General features: G+C 41.9%; 1 protein-coding gene across 1 annotated transcript in view; it reads right to left on the bottom strand.

The window, feature by feature from the left end:
* CHD6 (chromodomain helicase DNA binding protein 6) overlaps window positions 1-22,974 on the bottom strand; it is a 192,410-nt gene that overhangs the window by 59,319 nt on the left and 110,117 nt on the right. The window contains exons 14-22 of the mRNA XM_089673251.1: window positions 22,549-22,692; window positions 18,782-19,037; window positions 16,949-17,159; window positions 13,414-13,609; window positions 9,863-10,027; window positions 9,277-9,456; window positions 2,947-3,057; window positions 2,663-2,865; window positions 1,358-1,560 (exon numbers count right to left, since the gene is read on the bottom strand). Coding sequence (XP_089529377.1) covers window positions 1,358-1,560; window positions 2,663-2,865; window positions 2,947-3,057; window positions 9,277-9,456; window positions 9,863-10,027; window positions 13,414-13,609; window positions 16,949-17,159; window positions 18,782-19,037; window positions 22,549-22,692 — 1,669 coding nt within the window. The remainder of the gene's footprint in view (window positions 1-1,357; window positions 1,561-2,662; window positions 2,866-2,946; window positions 3,058-9,276; window positions 9,457-9,862; window positions 10,028-13,413; window positions 13,610-16,948; window positions 17,160-18,781; window positions 19,038-22,548; window positions 22,693-22,974) is intronic.

Here is a 22,974-nt window from a genome sequence, read left to right as displayed (position 1 = left end):
TTTAGCGCTGCACTTCTTTTATATTAGGTACATTTTTGAGTCAACCTACGAATCTCTTGCCAGAAACCAGTCAATTTTGGGACAGGCCCATATGTAAAAAATATGTAATAATGTTCTTCGCTCCCCTTGGCATTGCCAACATTTACCAGTAGTATTTGGTAAAAATGTATACAAAAAAGCAGGGGTATGATACCATCCAGGAAGAATCTTAAAGCTAGTGTCCTGAAATTTTGTGCAGACTGAAGACTTCAAGACAAAGCGTATTATATTTGTCCTCTGAGTGTCACTAAAGGGCTGTCCTAAGTCTGTTTCCCACTTGTCAAGGAAGGGTGGACAATAGACTGCAGGAGGGGTGATCAGGAGAGAATACATTTTAGAAAGTGTATGAGGTAAAGGGCCCTGTTTAAAACATATGTCTTCGAACAAAGTCATGTTATGACTGAAGACGGATGGATGAGGCAAAGGAGTATATAGAAAAAAAAAATGACGTAACTGTACTGCCCTCCAGAAATCCAAGCGAAAGGAGCCTCCGGGATCTTTTAAACATGGAATAAAAGGGCCAGTAGAAAAGGGTGGTCTGGAATCGGCTGGCAGATAACGACCAGAAAATGCTGCCTTGTGTGGGTTAGGCATGATTGGAAACAATGAAGAGTTCCCAGAGGACAGGTCAGCTGTCATGAACAACTGAAAACAGAGACGTACAGGAGGTGTTTTGAGAGAGGCAGGCAATTCCATGATCAACTTTTTTTTTTTCTTTTAAATTTAAAACCTTCATCCCAAAAGGAAAAATGTTTTGCTGTAACTGATTATAAAGTATTAGCTGGAGCTCAGCATCAATTTGTATCGTGTTTGAATCTGCTAGTACATCCAACATTCCCCTCCCCCTGACTGACAATGTTGCTGTCCACATCTGCCCTCTATGCTCCTTCATCCAGAGCGGTGTCTGTATAACACAGGAGTAGTGTTACCAGACAGAACAAAAATCAGAGGAGAAAAAAAGCCTAAAAAAAAGAAAACTAATTCAGCCAATACAGCCAAGGACTGGTAAGCTGCAACATAGTATATTTTTGTTTTTAAGTTTAATACTGCTTTACAAGGGTTCCAGCCACTAACATAGAATGCTGCATGGTCCCCTGCTTCTGTAGGCCCAAAACCTAAAAACCAACACAAAAGCGTGGCTAAGACCCCTGGCAATCAGCCCAAGTTCATGGTGCCCCTCAAACTAAAATAGCAGAAGCACTACTAAACTTCCCTCTTTCATAAGGGGTATACAATACCCATTTTAGCATTGTGAGTGGAGATTCTGATTTTAAGCTATTTTGCCTATACGCTCTGGGAGGACTGCACATAATTGTACCTGAGTGATTTTGCAGAGCCTGGTTGCTTCCACCATCTTTTATGGGAGTGATGAGGTCCCAAATGAAGCTTTTGATCTTGTCATCTCCTTTGTAATGTTTCACACAGTAAACCAGCAATGCCCTGCAGATCATCTCCATGTCTTTCTCATTTAAGTGCCATTTGAAGCGTCCCAAAGTCAGGATGTCCTTCCAGCGTCCCCAGCTGCAGAAATAAAATAGTTGTCATATGGGGGAACCAAATGATGCAAAGCAAAACTACCAAATTAACCTTCTGTGCTTCCAAAGCATATATTAAACTGACCTAGTTCACTAGAAGAAGCACCCAGAACCTGTACTAGCACTTCTATTTACATAACTACTCAGTTTAAAAAAAACAACAAAAAAAACAGTAAACCGAGCACAATCAGAGATGGCTGCCTTGATAGTATACGGCCTGTTGGAGAGGTTCTTAACCTTTCCAACCGGTCCAAATGATGATCATCAATCCTATTAGTTACCAGTATGACTTCAAAAGATGTTGAGAGCTTTATCTTACTTTACATATGGATAGTTAAGAACAGAACAAGGGAAATAATATCTAAGGCTCCATTCACATCTGGGTGTTTTGTATCGCGGGCAGAATTGCCACGATTCTGCCCACGATCCCAAAACACTGTGCAAAAATGATAAATCTCATCACGTGCGTTCAGGTGCCATTTATTTTCAATGGCACCTAAAACGTGGTGCGATTCTGCCAAGATAAATCACGCTGCAATCTTGGCAAACCACATTGCGCGAAGCTTGCCACCCAAAAAGGAGCAGGCGAGACAAGATTTACTTGATCACAGCGAGATTTATTGCGCAACAATCACGGGAAGAATCACACCACGTTCTAGGTGCAATTGAAAATTAATAGTCATTTTTGCACAGTGTTTTGGGATCACAAACGCCCTTATGTGTAAGTAGCCTTAACGATTTTTATCATATTTGTGTATTTAAAAAAAACCTGGCAAATTACAAAATACACAAAGCTAGCTACAATTAGTGAGAGATTCAGATACGAACAATGTTATTCCCATATCATGTGATCCATAAAATCGATTCCTCCACTTCAATTTCTGCAAAATCTAGCACTCCACCTTTGATTTCTGCTTAAAAAATGTGGAGAATAATGTTTATTTTTTTTCTAATTAGTCTATTATTTAGATCCCATATTCCCAAAGAGTATATGACTCCGGTTACGAATCCCTGCCCTAGTCAAAACTGCCAAACCAAAAGTTAGGAATGACACTCTTGATAGAAAAAAAAAAAAAAAGGCCGCTTACCCAAATATGAGCAGGTTCTTTTCCACCCGGAAGCATTCTGCCCGTAGATAACGACGTGTTTTGTCATTCAGTCGCCGGGATCTTGTGGGTCTCTCCTCTGTGTCACTCTCCAGCTCTGAGAATTCCATCAGCTCATCATCCTCAAAGGAGTTGTAATGTTTGGTTTGCTTCCTCACACGGGGACGGTCAATGACTAAACTATCCTAAATGAAAAAAGTGAAAGGGTCAGTTATATCTGATAAGGGGTAAAGGGCTGGTGTGCATTGTAACAAAAATCTGCTTACCTTTTCATTCTTGGCATCTGTGTCCAGCTCAGCAATCTTCGCCCATTTCTGCCAGAAATTAGGGTCATCCAGAGAGATGTCTGTTCTGTTACCAGATGATACAAAACTGGCCTGCAGAAGGAAGAGACTTTTCAGTTTAGAGTTTATACTTCTATCTTTGGACTCTTGACAGTATGTACAGATATCCAACACTACACAACTGCCATCCTGTGGCTTTGGTTGCAGGACAAATAAAAAAAAATTGTAATTTACATTAAAGTGTTACTAAACTGATGACCCTGCATTCACTATATCTGGTCTCCCACAGTACACAGATTGTTTTAGTAAATATAAACTGCTAAATACCTTTTCTCATCAGCAGTATATAGCAGTCTCGTGACTTCTATCAGTGTCCAGCAGTGGACTGGTTAAAGCTTGTAGGAAGAGTTTTCTGCTCTTGAAGATGCAGAACCTCTGATCTCTGTCTGGACAGTGCTGATTGGCCCTGTGCTGATCACATGCACTATCCCAATAGAGAAAAAAAAAAAACCCTCTCTAGCAATACACACCAAACTGAACACATGCAGCTTGCCTTCAAAGCTTTGTTCTATCTGCAGATGGATTGAGGACAGTAGAAGAAGGGGAGGATTGGAGAAGACAGGATCAAACATCCTTTTTACACAAGGCAGAGGATTAACCCCTTAGGTTCCAGTGAGTCTAACAAGCATGCTTTACTGCATATACAGGCTGATTTTACTGTTGTGGGATTAGTAAAACTAAGTTGTTTACCACACTGGCATAAACCAACAAGGAGGTACCACCAACCATGTAGCAGATCATGTATTCAAATGATATTGTAATAATGACAGTAATACTAAAAATAGCTCCACAGAAACTGAACCCTAATATGAATGTTAGGAATAAAAGTGTTCCTCAAGTTGTGGTCAAAGACATTGACTCATGAGAAAACATAAAAGTTTATCTCCAACGTTATTTTTCTAGTTTTTGACAAAACGGGAAGGAGTCAAACTGTCAGATTTTTATTGTGGTTTGTGTACATGCTGCAGTGATTCACTCTTTATGGTATCTGGGTGATCATTATCACAGCAAAGAAAGCTTTGCAATTACAAAATTATATAGTCAAAACAAGAACAGTGGGCATGGTGAAATCATCCAATGGAAACCAATGCCCGCCTCACCACCTGCCCCCTCGACCCTATCCCCTCACAATTCCTACGACCTCCCTCCCCCTCCATCCTACGCTCCCTCACCCACATCTTTAATCTCTCCCTCTCCTCCGGCACTTTCCCCTCCCCACTGAAGCATGCACACATCACCCCCATACTTAAAAAGCCCTCCCTGGACCCCAATGACCCGAACAACCTCAGACCCATCTCCCTGCTCCCACTTACATCTAAACTCCTCGAGCGCCTCGTCTACACCCGCCTATGCTCTCACCTCAACGACAACAACCTCCTCGATCCCCTACAGTCTGACTTCCGCCCCCTACACTCCACCGAAACCGCCTTACTCAAACTCTCCAACGACCTTCTAACCGCCAAAGCTAATGGCCACTATTCAGTGCTCCTACTCCTTGACCTCTCTGCGGCCTTCGACACAGTTGACCACCCCCTCCTCCTCAAAATACTACACTCCCTCGGCCTCAGAGATTCTGCTCCCTCCTGGCTCTCATCCTACCTGTCACAATGCTCTTTCAGTGTTACCTATAATGCTACCACCTCCCCCTCACTCCCCCTCTCTGTTGGGGTCCCTCAAGGCTCTGTCCTTGGGCCCCTTCTCTTCTCCATCTACACCTCCTCCCTCGGCCAACTCATACACTCTCACGGCTTCAACTACCACCTCTATGCCGACGACACACAAATCTATCTCTCAACCCCCCACCTCACCCCCTCGGTCTCTGCCCAAATCACACACCTACTGAGCGACATATCAGATTGGATGTCGCTCCACTTCCTTAAACTGAATCTCTCCAAAACCGAGCTCCTTGTCTTCCCCCCAGCCCGAACCCCGCCCCCCATTGACTTCTACATCACATCCAACAACGCCAATATCAAACCCGCTCTGCAGGCCAGAGTACTTGGTGTCATTCTGGACTCCAACCTATCCTTCCAGCCCCAAGTCCAATCTTTAACAAACTCGTGCAGACTCCACCTCCGCAACATCGCCAAAATCCGCACGTTCCTAACCCCAGAAACCACTAAACAGCTCATCCACTCCCTCATCATATCACGACTCGACTACTGCAACTCCCTCCTCACTGGCCTGCCTCGCCGCTGGCTATCCCCGCTTCAGTCGATCCTGAATACGGCTGCCAGACTCATTCACCTTTCCAACCGCTCCGTTTCCGCCACCCCCCTCTGCCAATCCCTCCACTGGCTTCCGATTGCGCAACGGATCAAATTTAAAATCCTAACAATGATGTACAAAGCTGTCCACCATACTGCCCCGAACTACATCACTGACCTAATATCCAAGTACCGCCCAGCACGCACACTCCGCTCCTCACAAGACCTCCTTCTCTCTAGTTCCCTGGTCTCCTCCTCCCATGCCCGCCTCCAGGACTTCTCCAGGGTGTCACCCATCCTCTGGAACTCCCTGCCCCAACCCATCAGATTATCACCTACTCTCCTCTCCTTTAGGCGCACCCTGAAAACCCATCTCTTCAGGGAAGCCTACCTCACCCCCTGCTAACTTGCTGACCTCCTCCACTCTTCCTACCACTCCATCCCCCACAGCTATCTCCTCCTGTACCACCATCCCCTCCCTCCTAGATTGTAAGCTCGAAAGAGCAGGGCCCTCGATCCCCTCATGTTTTGCATTGTATTGGTATTGTTCTGTCACATGTTCTGTCCCCCTTTGTAATGTACAGCGCTGAGTGAACTATTGGCGCTTTATAAATACTGTATAATAATAATAATTGTTCCAGTGACAATTGTCTGATTTCCTCCCTTCACATACATGGAAACATGGTGATCTCAATTGAAAATATGTTTTAATCTATGGTTTAAAATTTTTGTTTCTTTTTTTGTATAGCTGTAACTGTTTATGTACATGGGGGCAGCCATGTTTGTTCATTTATGAAGGCTCTGCTTCCAGCTCTATATTACTGCACAGCTTATGGATCTTACTCTTAATGTCTAAACAATGCAGGTACTCTTCTCCCAAAAAAAAAAAGGATTTGTAAGAACATATTAATGTAGACCGTAACAGTCATTTAAATGACCTCATCCAACACTCCGCATCTATAGATATTACAAATTTACTATAATTACAATGCAATTGTTACAGCACAGCTAAGTGAATGGTAAGGATGGAGTATCTTTAAAGCTTCAATATTCGTGAACAGTTTTCTGCTGACTACATCATATTGTCTATGACTACTCCCAACCCTCTGAAATCGTAAGACAACTAGAACTCTCTGTGTGGCAATATGATTGAGGATCCTTCCAGGCCCAAGTCCAATCATTAACAAACTCATGCAGACTCCACTATGATATCCCAAACCACTGAACAAGACAGGTGGACAACACAGCAGCAAAGACAAACATCTAAAATCCACATTGGGAAAACCCTGTGCATCAAAGCCAGCTAACACTTTCTCTAGTACCTTCATGCATGCTTAAGGAAGTTTCTTCAATTTCTCCTGAAGAAATACTTTGACCTGTGCCATGTTGAGTACTAATGCTAAGTACTCCAGATGTTGTGTTGGAACCCAACTTCTGAAGGTTCAGAACCCAGCCGAACTTCTCCAGGACTTGTTCCAGTTGCTGGACACTTAACACCACTTTCTGAGCTGACGGCTTAATGGAGAAGCAAGTCATTTAAGTACTCCAAAATAGGCATATCCTCAGTCTTCAAAAAGCACAGAACCAGAGCCATGGACAGGTCAAAAAACAACTCCAGAAATTGTTAAGGGGGCCAGAATATCGGGATTGTAGGTCGGCATTCTTGCTATCCACTGATGTCTGGAAGTTTCTCTGATGAAGTGAAACACCCACTGACTGGTTGGACTACATCCTGGATATTTGTCTCTTCAGGAACCTATTGAGACCCTTGAGCTTCAGACTAGGATGGACTTCTCTTTTTGGTTTGTGAACCATGAGAAGGTTGGAGTAAAAGCCGTGAGACCTCTCCCCTGCCAGCTTAAGCGTGATGACCCTTTGGCACAGCAGTCTTTCCAGGGACCCAACCAACCTTTTTGTGAATGTGAAGATACCCTTGAGCATATAAAGAGCGTGGATAAGAAAAGCAGGGGAACTCCATCTGGTAGCCTCCAGACACCACAATGCAGACCTAGGCTTTTGTGACTTCCTAAGGCTAGGTTGCTATGAAGGCTAATAGGCGTCCCCCACCCATGCAAGTTGAGGCATTCCTTCACTGTTTGGGGGATTTACCTCAAGAACCAGATTACTTGTGGTCTAGTTCCACTTATGAAACTGATATGTAGGTGTTTGCTTAGAGCCCAAGGCTGGTTGCTTATGCAAGGAACTCTCCTTGGAATCTGGTCAGTTTCTGACCAATCGCCTTCCTCTTTATTTCCCCGTAGTCACCTTTGGTGTGAAGGCATCCAAGAATGGTTAAACAAGCATTCACCCTCAAAGGGCAGCATCTCAAAGTTTCTTGCAGACAAATTTCTGCCAACCAAAACCTGAGCCATAGTCTCCTTCTCATGTGAAGAGACATGGCGACAACCCTTGAAAGCTGCCGTACAGAATCTTCAAAAGACATCTTCTGAGAAACTCACAACTCTCCGAAAATGGCATGATCTTCCAGGTCCGATTAGCTGGAACTGAGCATACACTTTGTGGGCTTGGCAAACACCTACCACAGCTACCGCAAAAGCTGAAGAGCTGCTCCTACCAGAAGGGAGGACATCTTAAAAGAGGGCCTCTAAACACTTTGTCCATGGTATCTTTAAAAGACCTGGACCTCATCCACCAGGATAGTCAAGATCCTATTTAAGCAGGCAATAGCCAGGTCAACAGCTGGAGAACCCAATTTCTTGTACAATTCTTCTTCCATGGGGTACTGAGCAAAACCCTTTGATGGTGAAAACATCTTCTTTGGGTGAGCCCAATCAGTATGCATTACTTCTTAGTGAGGGTACACTGGAAAAGATTTTGTGGTAGTTGCCAGAACCCAAAACCAGTGACATTAGGGGAAGAGGATTCTGACAGCAGTAACTTCAGATTAGGGTGCACCACATCTGCCAAGAAGTCCACCGTTGTCTTCTAGGTCTGACACGGCCCTCGACCCAGAGAATCCTCCTGGAAGGACTTGTCCAACAGCTTCCACATCACAAGGATGTTCTCCCAACCCCTGATCCTCCCTGAGGGAGGGAAGGAGGTCACCCATGTTTGTGTCCCAGGCATTCTAGAAGAGTGAGAGTTCTTGAGAACAGATTATGCAGCCCAAATATAGCTGCAGAAAATGTTTTCTCTTTACACAAAGAAAGCGCAGGAGTGTGCCCTTGAAACAGTGCAAATATCAGATAATAGCAGGGATTCAGAGCTAATCTGATCGTTTTGGAAGCCACTGCAGGGCAAACTTTGCAGGGGGTCCTACCTATCTGATACAGGGATTTGGGAGTCCATTCCATCTCCCCCCCCCCCCCAACTCCCCCACCTTGCTGCATATGTGAGGACTTGGCTTGCTGAGGCTTAAAAAGGCCTTGAATCCTAGAGAGAAGTGACCACCCAGCTGAGAGGAGTGTCTGCCTATGCCAGAACACCTATGTGGCAAGTCACCCCCAGTAGACAATTGTCCATATACTTCCTGTGCCTTGTGATGAAGTAGTGACAACTGCAGCTGTGTAGAACTGAAGTCACAGTGAGTCGACTGGGTGCAAATTCCAGCGCGGTGCAACCAGTGTAGGACCAGTAGATCAAAATGCAAGTGTACTGTGCCTGGAAACATTGAAATATGGGTGCCACCATATGCGTTTCACCACCACTACGACTCCAGAAAGGACACTGCCCTGGGTCTGTGTAGCACCCCACCAGTAAGGTCACCAGATAAATTGCACCCTGGAGATCGTTTTTTGTAGGATCCTACGCTGACTCAAAGTCCTTCTCTACCCCATCAGGGTTTTGAACAAGCCAAGAAATCAAGATTAGACCCTGAGAAGGATAATCTTCAGAGAGACATCTGCAGGCACATCCATCACCGTAGGAACTAAAAACTGAGGCTTAGATGAGCTGTCTATTTTTGGCCAGTTTTCAATTACCTAAAAGTGGCAGCATAACTCAAGTAGTTATAAATTATCTGTTCCTGTGATGTACAATTATGAAATATAAATGAAAACAAATGTCAATCTTGCTTCCACATTACCTTGGCAAATGTTGAACCTTTTCCTTCAGACTGGATAGTGATGGTTTGTGTTCTACGCTGCAGAATCTGATCAATGTCTTCTTCACAGAATTTGGAACCTTCGTCCTCTTCATCCATCAGAGCACCATATGCTCCCTTCCGGAGGAGATCCTCAACCTCAATTTTGGACAACGGTTGGACCTAAAGAGGACCAAAGAAACAGCTTATACAATGTTGTGAAAACCAGAAGAAAGAACAAACATCTAAAAACACACGTTAAGAAAATTAAGCTATAAAAAGAAAGACATTTCATGTTTGAGCCGTCTACTATGTTTAATTTGGAAAACTGTCCAATCAGCCCTAACAGACTCCCTCTATACAGTAGTCATGTAGGGACCAGCGGATTCAACCACATAGTGCAGCAGGTGAACAGGAATCCAACACTCAAATGCCATTGTCTGGAGATTCTTCAGCTGGCTATTTCTCTTTATAACTGCAGTGATGTGTGGCATAGACAGCGGGAGAGGTAAATATCTATGTTCTTTTTTGCAGGGAAAATTTTATTTTAGTTTATTGTTTTAGGGATAGAGTAATGCATGACATTTACCCCATTAGTGTTTCCTTTTCTGTTGATGTCTTGTAGAACTGCCTTGTCCAATCCTAGTTTAAGGCTTGCCTTGTCAAACATCTCCCGCTCATAAGAGTTCCTTGTTATCAGACGGTACACTTTCACCGCCTTGCTCTGACCAATTCGATGGCAACGTGCTTGGGCCTGAAACCATCAGACAAAAGTCAAAACAGAATTTAAAAATTTTAAGATTTAAATTCTTGTCTCCAAAGAGCCAAGAGGCACAACAAATACAAGAATGATGTAGGATCAGCAACTACACAGGTTTCAACCAAAGAAAGAAAAAAACAAAAAAAAAAAAAAAAAAAAAAACATACATCCTCAGAACACTGAATATGTAGTTGATCCAGACAAAGCAAAACAAAAAAAACTTCATAAAATGTGTCCCCATCTGCTCCAACAGGAAAATATTATTCTCATCCCCACAGGCAACTGGATACTCCCTGGATCAACAATCTACATTGTTCTTTCTCATAAATAGTAGCCATTTACCATGTGAGCATTAAAGCGAACCGTATACTGTAAGTTAAACTAAACTAACAGCTTCCTCCATCCACACAATTGAGGTAGATGAAAGAATAGTGCCACTAAGACAATAGATTCTGACAGCTTTCAGAATGCATGTATCCGCAGCTGCAGCCACTGATCAATGAAAATATTCCACATATTCCTTTTACAGAAGTCGATGAAACAACTTAGTCAAGCAGGGGGACCCATTTACTAATTGAAATTCAGCAGGTCCCTGCAGGACCGATCAGTGTATGGCCAACATTAGAAACACATCCAATTCCCCTATCATCCCTCCTTTATTATTTCTTTTCAAGGGACAATAGATTCAGTTCAGCTAATCTTTGTTCTTAACGTTGACCACAGATTAATACATTTTTTTTTCATTCAACCAGCGGGTTGAACAAAAAAAAAAAACCCAATTCCACAATCCACACACTCAATGTGGATGGGGGAATCACTCCTGGTGTGCTATTGTGTTCAGACAGTGAGGAGATTTCCCTGCCTTTAGAATATACTGATCAGTGTTGCTGGCTATGGTTGACAGCACTGTTTGTTTGGGAAAAGCCCAAAAGGCTAATTGTACAGAAGTCGATCAGTACATCTGCACAACCAGGCCACTCATGCATGGATCACAATCTGGTCTGTCTCTGATGAAAAGGTGAACTGTGATCCGTGTATGGCCACCTTTACTCAGGTCCTCCATGCCCTTATAGATCAGATTTAGTTACCTTTGCTAAATTCTTTCTAGTTCTGAAACATTAAATGACTTGCAAGATTATATCTCCCTCTAAAGCCTTTGCCCCCTTTATGTAATCTTCATTTTAAGTTCAAACAGCACAAATAATAAAGCAAAGAAAATAAGTCTGTATCCATATGAACACATCTCATTTGATATTTACAGATGGGTTCCTTACTATCACAACAACCACAAAGCATTCAATGCTGCAATCTCTTGGCCAAAGGAGGCATATATCATCTGTATTATAAAAACAGGAGTAAAGCAGACCTGAGACACAACTGGAATGATAAAGGAAATTTAAAAAAATGATATTGTCACAACCACGATCAGTGTCAACAATGGATTGCTGGTACCATCAGAGGTTCATAATGTAGACAAACAACCCAAGGTTGAACCAGGAAGGTCTAATCCTGGCAACTGGCAGCTGAGCAGGTCTTTGCCCCTTTTAGTCAAGCAAGCAGAATGCTTTCTTGTATTAAAAGCTGAAGTTTGGCATTGCATCCCAAAAGGTAATAAGTCTACGATCGGCAAACACACCCAAATTCTGCTCCAACATTGACTTTTACACAGAATTCCAGGTTAGATTTTTTTTTTTTTAAATTCCAAACGCCTAACATTAACTTTTTTTTCCTTCCTCCTACCAATACTGCATACCCTTTGGGAAAAACAGATCTGTGTATGTACTTCTTTTTAATCCACTACGGTCATATGATCCTGCAGCTCCGGCATACCTGTGTTAGTAAGAGGCTGCTGCAGGGGTGAGGAGAGGGTGCCGATAACAACTGGGCCACAGGAACCTGTGGGTGATGTCACGATTCCTGAAATTCACAGCAGTCGTTGAGCACCCCCCTATACATGGGAGCTGGAGGATCAATTGAATGGATCAGATTAAAACGGTAAGCACACAGATCCTTTTTACCCAGGCTATGCAGGATAAGTAGGAGGAGGGGGGAGGGAACATTTTTAACCACTTCCAGACCGGACACTTTTACCCCCTTCCTGACCAGGGCAATTTTCAGCTTTCAGCGCTATCACACTTTGAATGACAATTGCACGTTAATGCAACACTGTACCCAAATGAATTTTTTACCATTTTTTTTTGAGACAGATAAAGCTTTATTTTGGTGGTATTTATTCACCGCTGGGATTTTTATTTTTTTTGCTATGTAAATGAAAAAGTCCAAAAATTTGAAAAAAAAGGTTTTTTTTGTTTTTTTATAAAATTTTGCAAATAAATATTTCATCATAAATCTTTGCCAAAATTTATGCCGTTATCTTTTTAGTAAAAATAAATCCAAACTAGTTTATAACCAAAAATTTTAATTTTTAAACTTTTTTTTACATTTTTATATTATTTTTTACATACTGTCACCCTAGCAGTACAGTGCTACCATGGTGACACTGTACTACTTGTGGGGGGTGATGAAGATTTTTTTTTTTTTTTACACTGATTGCTTTTACACCCATAAAGGTTGTAAAAGCAATCATTTCTCCTTCTCTCTGTCTGCATTCTTGCACTCATTGAGAAGTACTGAGTGAGCTGTGATTGGTCACAGCTTGTCACATGGTACAAGCCTGTTGTGAATAGCCTTGTACCATGTGACCTCTGTGATCATTCACAGATTTCACACGTAGTAAGCAATGATGTCACAAGTGACATCTTGCTTACTACTTTGCATGTGATCACTGATTGGCCAAGCGGTGATCACATGATCGGGACCTCGCACAGAGGTCCCGTCCGACGATCGGTGTTTCACTGTGTCCGGAGGACACAGCGGGCACTGGATCGCGGTGCTGCGCGCTCCCATGGAGTGCGCACAAGCAGGGTGCGGGGAGGCCGTTTATGAACGGCCACCCGACCGACCCTGCACTGCCACTGCCCGGCCGTTTATTTGCAACGGCCAGTCGGGAAGTGGTTAAAGAATACTTGTCTGTCATTCCCAGTCTAGACCTGCTCAGTTGTGGCATGCTGAGGATGAATGGACATATACATGCAGATTTTCTTGTTTCTGTTACAAGTCTGGCAGTTGGAGACATAGAAACCCCATGAACATTACATGATATTTCACAAAAAAGGTTGTTCAACAGAAAAAAAAAAAAAACCCAAAAAACAAAAAGGAAATCTAGAAATGAAACGAGACCTATAATTGGGAAGGGGAAAGTGTGCTGGTCATAGTCTTTATATTGCAGGTCAGAAAACTTGCCCCAAAAGCAAACCCTTGATTACTATGGGAAACGATTTCAAATATATATAGGATGCCCTGTAGTCTCTACAAATTACCTGCAGATCATTCTGAGGGTTCCAATCAGAATCAAAGATAATACAAGTGTCAGCAGCTGTCAAGTTGATTCCCAGACCTCCAGCCCGAGTGCAGAGCAGGAATACAAAACGATCAGAGTCTGGTTTACAGAATCTGTCAATGGCTGCCTGTCGAAGGTTACCTCGTACCCTTCCATCTATTCGCTCATAAGTATATCTGTAACAACAAAGCAACAGTAATGACAACTATTAATACAGGAAATATACAGATAACATACAAGTAAAAAACTAGCAACAAGCTGATATTACATGAAAAGGTACTATTGCATGGAAACTTTAATGGTTTCAATTAAACTTTAACATTTTGTAAATTGTATAAAAAATGTAAACTAGCCATTGTTTTATATTTATACACTATTTTGCAAAATATTTAAAGCTTAATTTAACTTTTAGGTTAATGTGGAGAAATGTGTTCAGTTCTAGGTGCATAACAATAAAAAAAAAAAAGTTCAAAATCTTACGAGTTGTTTTCTTCAGGGCTCATTCACACCAGTGTGCTGTGACAATGCTCACGGTAATACTTGTTATGGTGTCATTCATTATCATTCTGAATTAAACCTCAAGACACTTTTCCAGTGTACCTGCCGTGTGCTGCACAACCGAAGATGCTGCATGCATTTTTTTTTTGTCCGTTGTGGTGCATTGTGCACTCATCAAAATAAATAGGCTGCCCAATTCTACAAGCTTAAGGCATCCCAGTGGATTTACTGGTGTAAATGGGCTCTTTGAAAGCAGCCACAGCCTTCGTAAAGAAGCCTGCCCCTGCCAGCATGCTGCAGCAAAGAGCCCTTATTTTGTGTGTGGAAGTAGTGGTTTTACTGCAGAGGTCTGAGACTCCCCTTGCAAAGTCAGGGCTATAGCTCTGAAATTAGCAAATAGCATATTCCTAGCTGATTGGAGAGATCTAGCTCTGACTCAAAAGGTGTGTCAGACCCCATTAGAAAGACCACCGATTACACACAGGAAGCAAGGGTCCTTCTCGGCAGCATGCTGGCAGGAAACAGGCTTTTCTACTTAAGATGTGCCTGCTTTCTAAATAAAAACTGTACGGCATGAACACCTCTTTTTGGTGCACCATTAATATATTTATCTGACAAAGAATTCCCAGAGCACTATGGGTTACCCAAAGAGAAAGCACAGTGAACACTGATCACTTTGGGGCTTAGTTTGACACCTCTAGCCGCCTGATAAGGGTGGAGCCCTACCAAGTAGAAAATATGTACAAAACCAATGTAAACATACATCCCCTTTAACACAGATAAATACTGAACAGGCATTTATCAACGAAAAAATAAAGCTGGACACCACCACAACTTACTACCATTGCAGCAACAATTTCCCCATCTCTGCAACACTGGATAAAGAGATAATACCTATAAAAAAACTGCAGCTTAGGAAAAAGGTGACTTGTGGATAAAACAAGAATTTTATTTATTGTCACTTTTGATTTATGTGGGAACAACATCTTCAGCAGCAAACTACAGGCTTTAACAACCACTTCAACAAATATACCAATACAAGAGACAATAGGAATAACCGTCCTTCCAAAAGAAGCTAACAATCTCGGAGAAGAGAGATGTAAAAGAGCTAAATACCTAAAGCATAATACATTTTGGTAGTAAAGTGTACTTACACATCACACAATCCTGGATCTGGATATCAGTTTTAATTTGCCGACACCTGCGCATCAGCACTGTGTGATACAGCACACACCAGCAGCCGTACATTTAGCACAACTCACTGGTGTGAACAGGCCCTAAAGATAAACTTTAATAGCTTTTGGACAGTTTTGACATTTTGAAAGTTTACAAGTAAATAAAGTGATATTTGTGGTATTACTTTATAAAACCTTATTGCAGGGCACATCCATGGCGCTCTGTCTGTGAACCATACTGGACTTTTTAATGAAAAAGCAAAGTGCTAAATGTGTGCTTTCTTGAAGCCTCTTTAATACACTAGTATTGTCTTGAAGGAGACCTCAGGGGTCTATTAGACCCTTAGGGGTTTATTTACTAAAGCTGGAGAGTCCAAAATCAGACTCCCTTCTGCATAGAAACCAATCAGCTTCCAGGTTTCATTGCCAATGCTTCACTGAACAAGCTGAGGTTAGAAGCTGATTGGTTTCAATGCAGAAGGGAGTCTGATTTTGGACTCTCCAGCTTTAGTAAATAAACCCCCTAATGTCATTCTTGCTCTCTGTTAAAGCTGATCAGTTTCTGCCCTGGCCACAGCAGGGAAGGCCATTTAGGACATGCTGTAGTTATCACTGACTAAACCTGAGACTCAGATCTAAGGTTTTTCATCATGACTTCAAATGACTTTTCTGAATATAAAAATTCTTTATTCAGGAGTTTACAGGAACTTCAAGCTATAAGGAACTTGCTCAGAAGTACAAGAGTATTTATTACATTACAGAAGGCTGATGATAACCAATCAACATGTCTCAGGTGCTAGGACATTCTCCCCTTTATCAGGGATTTAAAGTGGTACTCTTTTCCTAAAATAAGTCTCACCTGTATGTGCAAAATTTAGTAGATATTCACATCTGTAGCGGCCATTGACGTCACTGCGCTCTTAATGGACAGCGCAATTGTGCCATTTATTAAGATTGCTGTGCCCCAATAGTGGCTCCCATGCACATGATCGGGAGCGACGTCATCGCAGGCCAGCCATTCAAACCAAAGCATGCAAACCTGGAAGAAATATTGTACTCTCTATCCATGTCGTTTACTTTGCCATTTTTAATTTTTTTCCTGATCTATTGTGTTTGTCTCTGCCTTATTGGGAAACTCTGGGACAACCTTTGCGTTCCAGACGTTTAAGCCCCTTGGACATTTGATGATTTGGCATATTATGGTCCTGTAAGTTCATGGTCACGCTCTCTGTACACAATAAATAAACGTTTTTTAGATATGGTGCATACTAGCACAATATGCCATTAATTTGCAGGTGGGGGAAGTTTTTTTTTTTTTTCCCAGGTGACGCTTTACTAACACTACAAATGGTGGTGAGGAAATAAAACTGGTACATTTATATGGGTTATTGAAGGGTGAATCAACTCAGGAGTTAACTACTTTAAACCATTCCTCTAAATATGCGCTTCAACATATGGTTTTGTAAGAACTCTCTGGTTTCTCACACTACCAGCTTTGCTTTTGAGCAAACACATTAGCATGTTATCTTTGGACATCTATAATGAAATTCTCTTGGACACCTACATTTTTGGTAGGGCACTCTGGTTTTTTCCCCCACATACCTTCCTATATTCAGCCAAGTTTTGTGTCACAGTGCATCTTAACCAGAATAACTAGACTCTACAATATCGACTTATTTTCACACTGTGATAGGAAACCAACTCTTGAACCAGCGTCTCAAATTTCAAATAATTTTGAAACACCACTAAATATGCTACTTCAAAGCAGAGATGGACATCTATAGCCTATTTCACGCCAATGCTTATCCCTTTATTCTGTACAGATCACTAGATGTGACCTACCTTCTCTGGATGAGGTAGTCCTCCAGGATGTCCAGGCAGCGAACCATTTGGGAAAAGATGAGAACTTTGTGTCCTCCAGCAATGAGTTTCGGCAACAGCTTATCAATCAGCACAAGTTTTCCTGCTGCTTGAATCATGGCTTGGAGCTGGAAATCTGAGGCATCAGGGTTGTGCGTTTTGCGAAAGTCCTCTAAAATCTTTTCCTCAGCACCTAAGAAAATGTTAGAATTTTTAGAAAACAAATTTCAGCATATTTAATAGAGACATGTAAAAGTGACAGTGTCTACAAATAGCTCACTCTCCCCTCCCCCAGAAATCTAAACTCATGTCAAACTTCCCCCACCACCTCCCCATTGCAGCATCCCTGACGTTCTAAGCTCCATGGTTGGAGTTAGAGCATAAATGTCATGGCAACCCTCAACGTGGCAGTGTTCGGGCCTGGTGATTGATTTCTCCGGCCCTGGAAGTGCAAGGAGACAGCAAGGGAGTGTGACTAGATTAAAAAAAAACATGCCTGGGAGAAGAGGTATGTGCAGACATTACCAACAATGACTGTCTATTATTATTATTATTATATCGAGTTTATATAGCGCCAAAGGGTTTGCTCAGCGCTGTACAATAGAGGGGGGGACAATACATGAAACAGTACAACAACTACAAACAGCACACGAGGGGTTAGAGGGCCCTACTCTTTCGAGCTTACAGTCTAGGAGACATACTGGAACTCTATTATAATTTTACTTACAAAAAATGAAGATGATACACAATTCCCCCACACAGATATAGTGGTAATTTCACTAGTGAGGTCAGAAGACACTTAGCTGATTAATATCACATTCACGTTAAAAATAATTAGAGGTCTCCTAGATTGTAAGTTCCAAGGATCCTATCCCTCTTGTATTGAACTGTACTGTTGCTGTATTGTCTCCCGTTATATTGTAAAGCGCGGAGCAAACTGTTGGCGCTATATAAATCCTGTATAATAATGTCTCTGTTAGAATGATGGCAGTGAGACGTCTACTCATCCTCAAAACTTTATGAGGTCATCAGCATAATTAACAGTATTACACAAAAATGTTCCCTTCCTTCCCTTTTCTCTGGAAAAAAAAAAAAGTCAAGAATCGCAGATTACCCCATTGCAGAAATACTAAGCTGTTCGTCCCACTGGGCCACTAGATTAGGCTGTGTGTTCTCACCACAAGTTAAAGGAATACTGTGCTTACAAACAAAGCAAATCTCATCTTGACAATTACTGTGAAGTTGCCTATGAAGGCTTTCAGTCATCCTGGCCAAGGATTATCTAGTGGTAGTAAATCAAACGCAATTGTTCTTGACAAACATTTTCAAAGAAACCTCACCATTGAAACATGTCACCACCAAAAACAACTGGTCTTGCAATTAATCTTGAAATCATGTCAGCACTCCTGCTTTGCAGTGCTGCACAGTGGTTGAATTTTACTGATCTGTCTCCCAATGAAAGTCTATTTGTCAGCAGACCCATTAAAAACAATACATTTTCTGGTTGGCTCATCTTTTTTCAGTTTACAGCTATTAGGCAGGAAGGTAGGCAGAGTGAGGTTTTCAGCTTTTCCTGAGGCCATTCCTCTACAACCAGAAGGTTTAAAGACTTCCAATGCCCCTCCATGGACAAGAAAGAAAATTAGAGTTTGCGAAATGTAACTATATGTTTCTGACACACATTTGCCCTTAGTAACCTGGTCGTTCTTTTTTTCTGAAAAGAATCAATGCTAAAAAACAATTAGGTGGCAGTACCTATATTATTCTTCCAAAGATATAATAAATAAACACAAGTGGTCTGTATGCTACGCTCACCGTTGATAAGGTATGGATGATTGCAGCACTTCCGGAGCTCCATCATGGTGTTAATCAGATTAGGCATGTTATGCTGGTTGGCCCCTTTGGCCAGGAATGTGAAGTTCTTCTCCAGAATTGCTCGGTAATATTTTTTCTGAATATTGGTCAGTTCCACCTCAATGATGGTTTCTTGCTTAGGTGCCAGGTTCTTTTCCACGTCATCCTTTAACCTTCTCAGCATCATTGGCTTCAGAATTGACTGCAGCTTCTTTACCTGAGGAGATACAGTACAATTAACCACTATAATAGTAAAAGACGTTCTTAATAAAAAGTGTCTTTAAGCAGACATGCAGTCTAATGATAGCATGTTTAAAAGTTGAAAGTGTAGCCTCAATTGCTAGGGCTGAGCACTTCATTTAGGAGGGCAACTTCACTGCTTCTACTAAGCACCAACAACCAACATTGGGTATCTTGGTGCTGGTGGCAACAGAGGAATGGGATAAAAGAGATCATTGGAGAGAGCTGCACCAGCATGCTAAGGGGAGAGAAGGTAATGATGTGTGTTACAAAGACATGGTCTGCTCTCCCTTAATGGGAAAAATGACAGCATCTCCAGGGTACTTCCAGAACTGGTCTGGTGACCAAACAGCAAGGCATTAGCTACAAGCTGAAGTGGACCAGGGAGCTGATGTGGAGACATAGCTAGCAATCACAATCCCATCATAAAAATACCAATCCTCTGATTCAGATAGGATCATCATATAACCAAAACCAAGATGGTAGTGTAACCAGCACCAGAGGGATTCCAATTTGTTTAGAAGTGTTGAAGACTCTTACCATTAAGGGGTAAGGGAGTTTAGGCTGGAGGATGTTATAAAACTACAGGTCCACTTCAAAAAAAAAAAAGAAAAAAAAGAAAAAAGGAGGGATATGGAGCAGATTCTATTGTTTGATAACCAACATAAAAAGAAACAAAAGAAAGGTGTATTGCGAAGCAATACAAAGTTCTAATACGGAGTAGCAGAACAAACAGCCCATTCTGTATTGTTATTATCTTCAGTTAAAATATATTAGTTGCTATTCCCTAATTAGAACCTCAATTACAATAAAATCCCCAGTAACAAAGATCTCTGCTTTTTTATAATTAAAGAAAAACTGTCCCACAAGCTTAAGCACGTTAAGAAATATTCTTGATTCTAATCAATGTTTAATCTAGAGCATCAGGCAATCTTCACTATTAAACAATTGAGAAAATGATGACTACAAAATATGCGCATCCATTTCTGGACCCCCGACTGTTTTAATTAACTTGTAAAATTGTAAACTGTTTAGCTTATGAAGTAGTGATTAGTGTTAAAAGACTCAGTTCTACTCAGTTCTGCAATAGAAAGGTTCAACTGTAATTGCACAAATGGGAGGAAAAAGGGCACAATAAAACAAACAGCACATGGCTATTTAAGTCTTCTCAAATTGAAACAGAAAGCGAGAAAGGGATTTGCTGCAAAATGCACTTGCACAGGTTGATCACCTATAAGATACACTATATTGCCAAAAGAATTGGGACTCCTGCTTTTACACACACAGGAACTTTAATGGCATTCCAGTCTTAGTCCGTAGGGTTCAATATTGAGTTGGCCCCGCCCTTTGCAGCTATAACAGCTTCAACTCTGCTGGGAAGGCTGTCCACAAGGTTTAGGAGGGTGTCTATGGGAATGTTTGACCATTCTTCCAGAAGCGCATATGTGAGGTCAGGCACTGATGTCAGGCGAGAAGGCCTGGCTCGCAGTCTCCGCTCTAATTCATCCCAAAGGTGCTGTATCGGATTGAGGTCAGGACTCCGCAGGCCAATCAAGTTCCTCCACCCCAAACTCGCTCATCCATGTCTTTATGGACCTTGCTTTGTGCACTGGTGCACAGTCATGTTGGAACAATAAGGGGCCATGCCCAAACTGTTCCCACAAAGTTCCCTTCACTGGAACTAGGGGGCCAAGCCCAACCCCTAAAAAACAACCTCACACCATAATGCCCCCTCCATCAAACTTTACATTTGGCACAATGCAGTCAGGCAAGTACAGTTCTCCTGGCAACTGCCAAACCCAGACACGTCCATCGGATTGCCAGACAGGGAAGCGTGATTGGTCACTCCAGAGAACACGTCTCCACTGCTCTAGAGTCCAGTGGCGGCGTGCTCTACAGCACTGCATCCGACACTTTGCATTGCACTTGGTGATGTAAGGCTTGGATGCAGCTGCTTGACCATGGAAACCCATTTCATAAAACTCTCTATGCACTGTTGTTGTGTAATCTGAAGACCACACGAAGTTTGGAGGTCTTTAGCAACTGACTCCGCAGACAGTGCTTCAGAATGCACTGACCCCGCTCTGTCATTTTATGTGGCCTACCACTTCGTGGCCGAGTTGCTGCTGTTCCCAGTTGCTTCCACTTTGTTATAATACCACTAACAGTTGACTGTGGAATATATAGTAGCCAGGAAATGTCACCGATGGACTTATTGCACAGGTGACAACCTATCACGGGACCATGCTTGATTTCACTGAGCTCCTGAGAGCGACCCATTCTTTCACAGATGTTTATAGAAGCAGTCTGCATGCCCAATTGCTTGATTTTATACACCTGTGGCCATGGAGGTGATTGGAACAGCTGAATCCAATGATTTGGAGGGTTGTCCCAACACTTTTGCCAATATAGTGTGTGTCACAGTATTGACAAAATGTCCATCACACTGTCAACAACTTACATGCTTCTGAACATTTCCCACATAAAGTGTGTGTAATTTGTAACAATGAATGTGTCCTACTGGCTCTCTTTTGGTTTGTTAAAAATATAAATTGAGAGTGTGTTGGTATGTCTGTTAATAAGTACAAAAAAAAATACCAGCTGACCATAGTCAGTTTAGAAACCATTTCAAAGTTGCCATCTCCTATTGTACTCAATGGTTCTTCAAGCGGACGATCACAACAAGGAGTACTTTATATTGTCATACAGAAAGGGTGCTAATCAATCTAAAGTTATTTTGGTTTAATAAGGCCTTTTTTTTTTTTTTTTTACTATCCTAAGTTTTCTTTTAGCCATTTATTGTTGTACAAAGAAACAAAGGAATGTTCAGTCTTTGGGCCATGTCAAACCAATGATTCAGTTGTTAGCAACAAATTGCTAGTCAGAAAATAGCAGAGAGTTCATTTATCTTCAACTCCATATGCTACCCAAACCAGTGACATCTCATTTCAGCCTAATGTTTTGCTAGTGATCAAAATTTTGCAGTGTTCTGACCAGTTTTAATGTTTGTTCACACTACCGGTAGGGGAGGGGGTGATAAAACCCCACGGCTGAACTGTATATTTATCAGCCCCCACCCCCTTCTCTTTAGCTGCAGAGGCAAGAGCGGGGGTTGTACACATGCTGAAAGTTGCAATGTTTTGCTTCGCAGCAGGAACTGCCTGATGAATGCAACCTATTGAAGTGACTTGGACCACTCTGCAACCACCTCGCAACTACATGCAATGCCCGCGATTGCAATGCATTATTGCAGGGTTCAAGGGATAAAGGAAGCAGTGAGGAAGCAGTACATTAGGGGAACTGAAACAGTACTTTGGTGAGGGTGCTGCCTGTGGCAGAATCGCCAGCATGACATCAACCTATATCCAACCAACTGAAGAAACTTTACCTTGACAAAGTCAGGATGATAATTCTGCTTTCTGGTTTCATACAGAACAAACTCCCTTTTCTGATTGCTACACTACAGTCTTACAGAGGAAATTCCTTACTTGTTCTTCCGTTTTCAGGTCTCCAAACTCTTCCAGAAAAGTGCTTTCAGAAGGAAATTGGTTTGGTTCTAAAAAGTTGAGCAGGCTGTACAACTCCTCCACTGAGTTCTGTAGAGGTGTTCCAGTAAGAAGTACCTTGTGTTCCTAAAGGCAGGAAAAGGAAGAAAATACATGCCCTTATTGCAACAAGTATACAATTTTATAAAGACATCAACACACTGCCAAACAAAGCCAAAATGAGCAAAACGACAGTTGTCCCTTTAAACATTGTTTTCCAGTTGAAATAGAACAGACCTTTCTAACAAAATACAGAAACAATGACGAAACTTGTGATACATTATGCTGAGTCTGTGAGCAGAGGTCAAATTGCAGGTCAAATTGCAGTGTGAGCAACTTGTACTGTGCCTGCCAGCATTGGTCCAAACC

Source organism: Staurois parvus, unplaced genomic scaffold (genome assembly GCF_062004578.1).
Source record: "Staurois parvus isolate SC_StPar_1 unplaced genomic scaffold, SC_StPar_1.0 ptg000137l, whole genome shotgun sequence".
Taxonomy (NCBI): domain Eukaryota; kingdom Metazoa; phylum Chordata; class Amphibia; order Anura; family Ranidae; genus Staurois; species Staurois parvus.
Note: the sequence above shows the minus strand (reverse complement) of the source record. Positions and strands in the feature narration are given on the sequence as shown.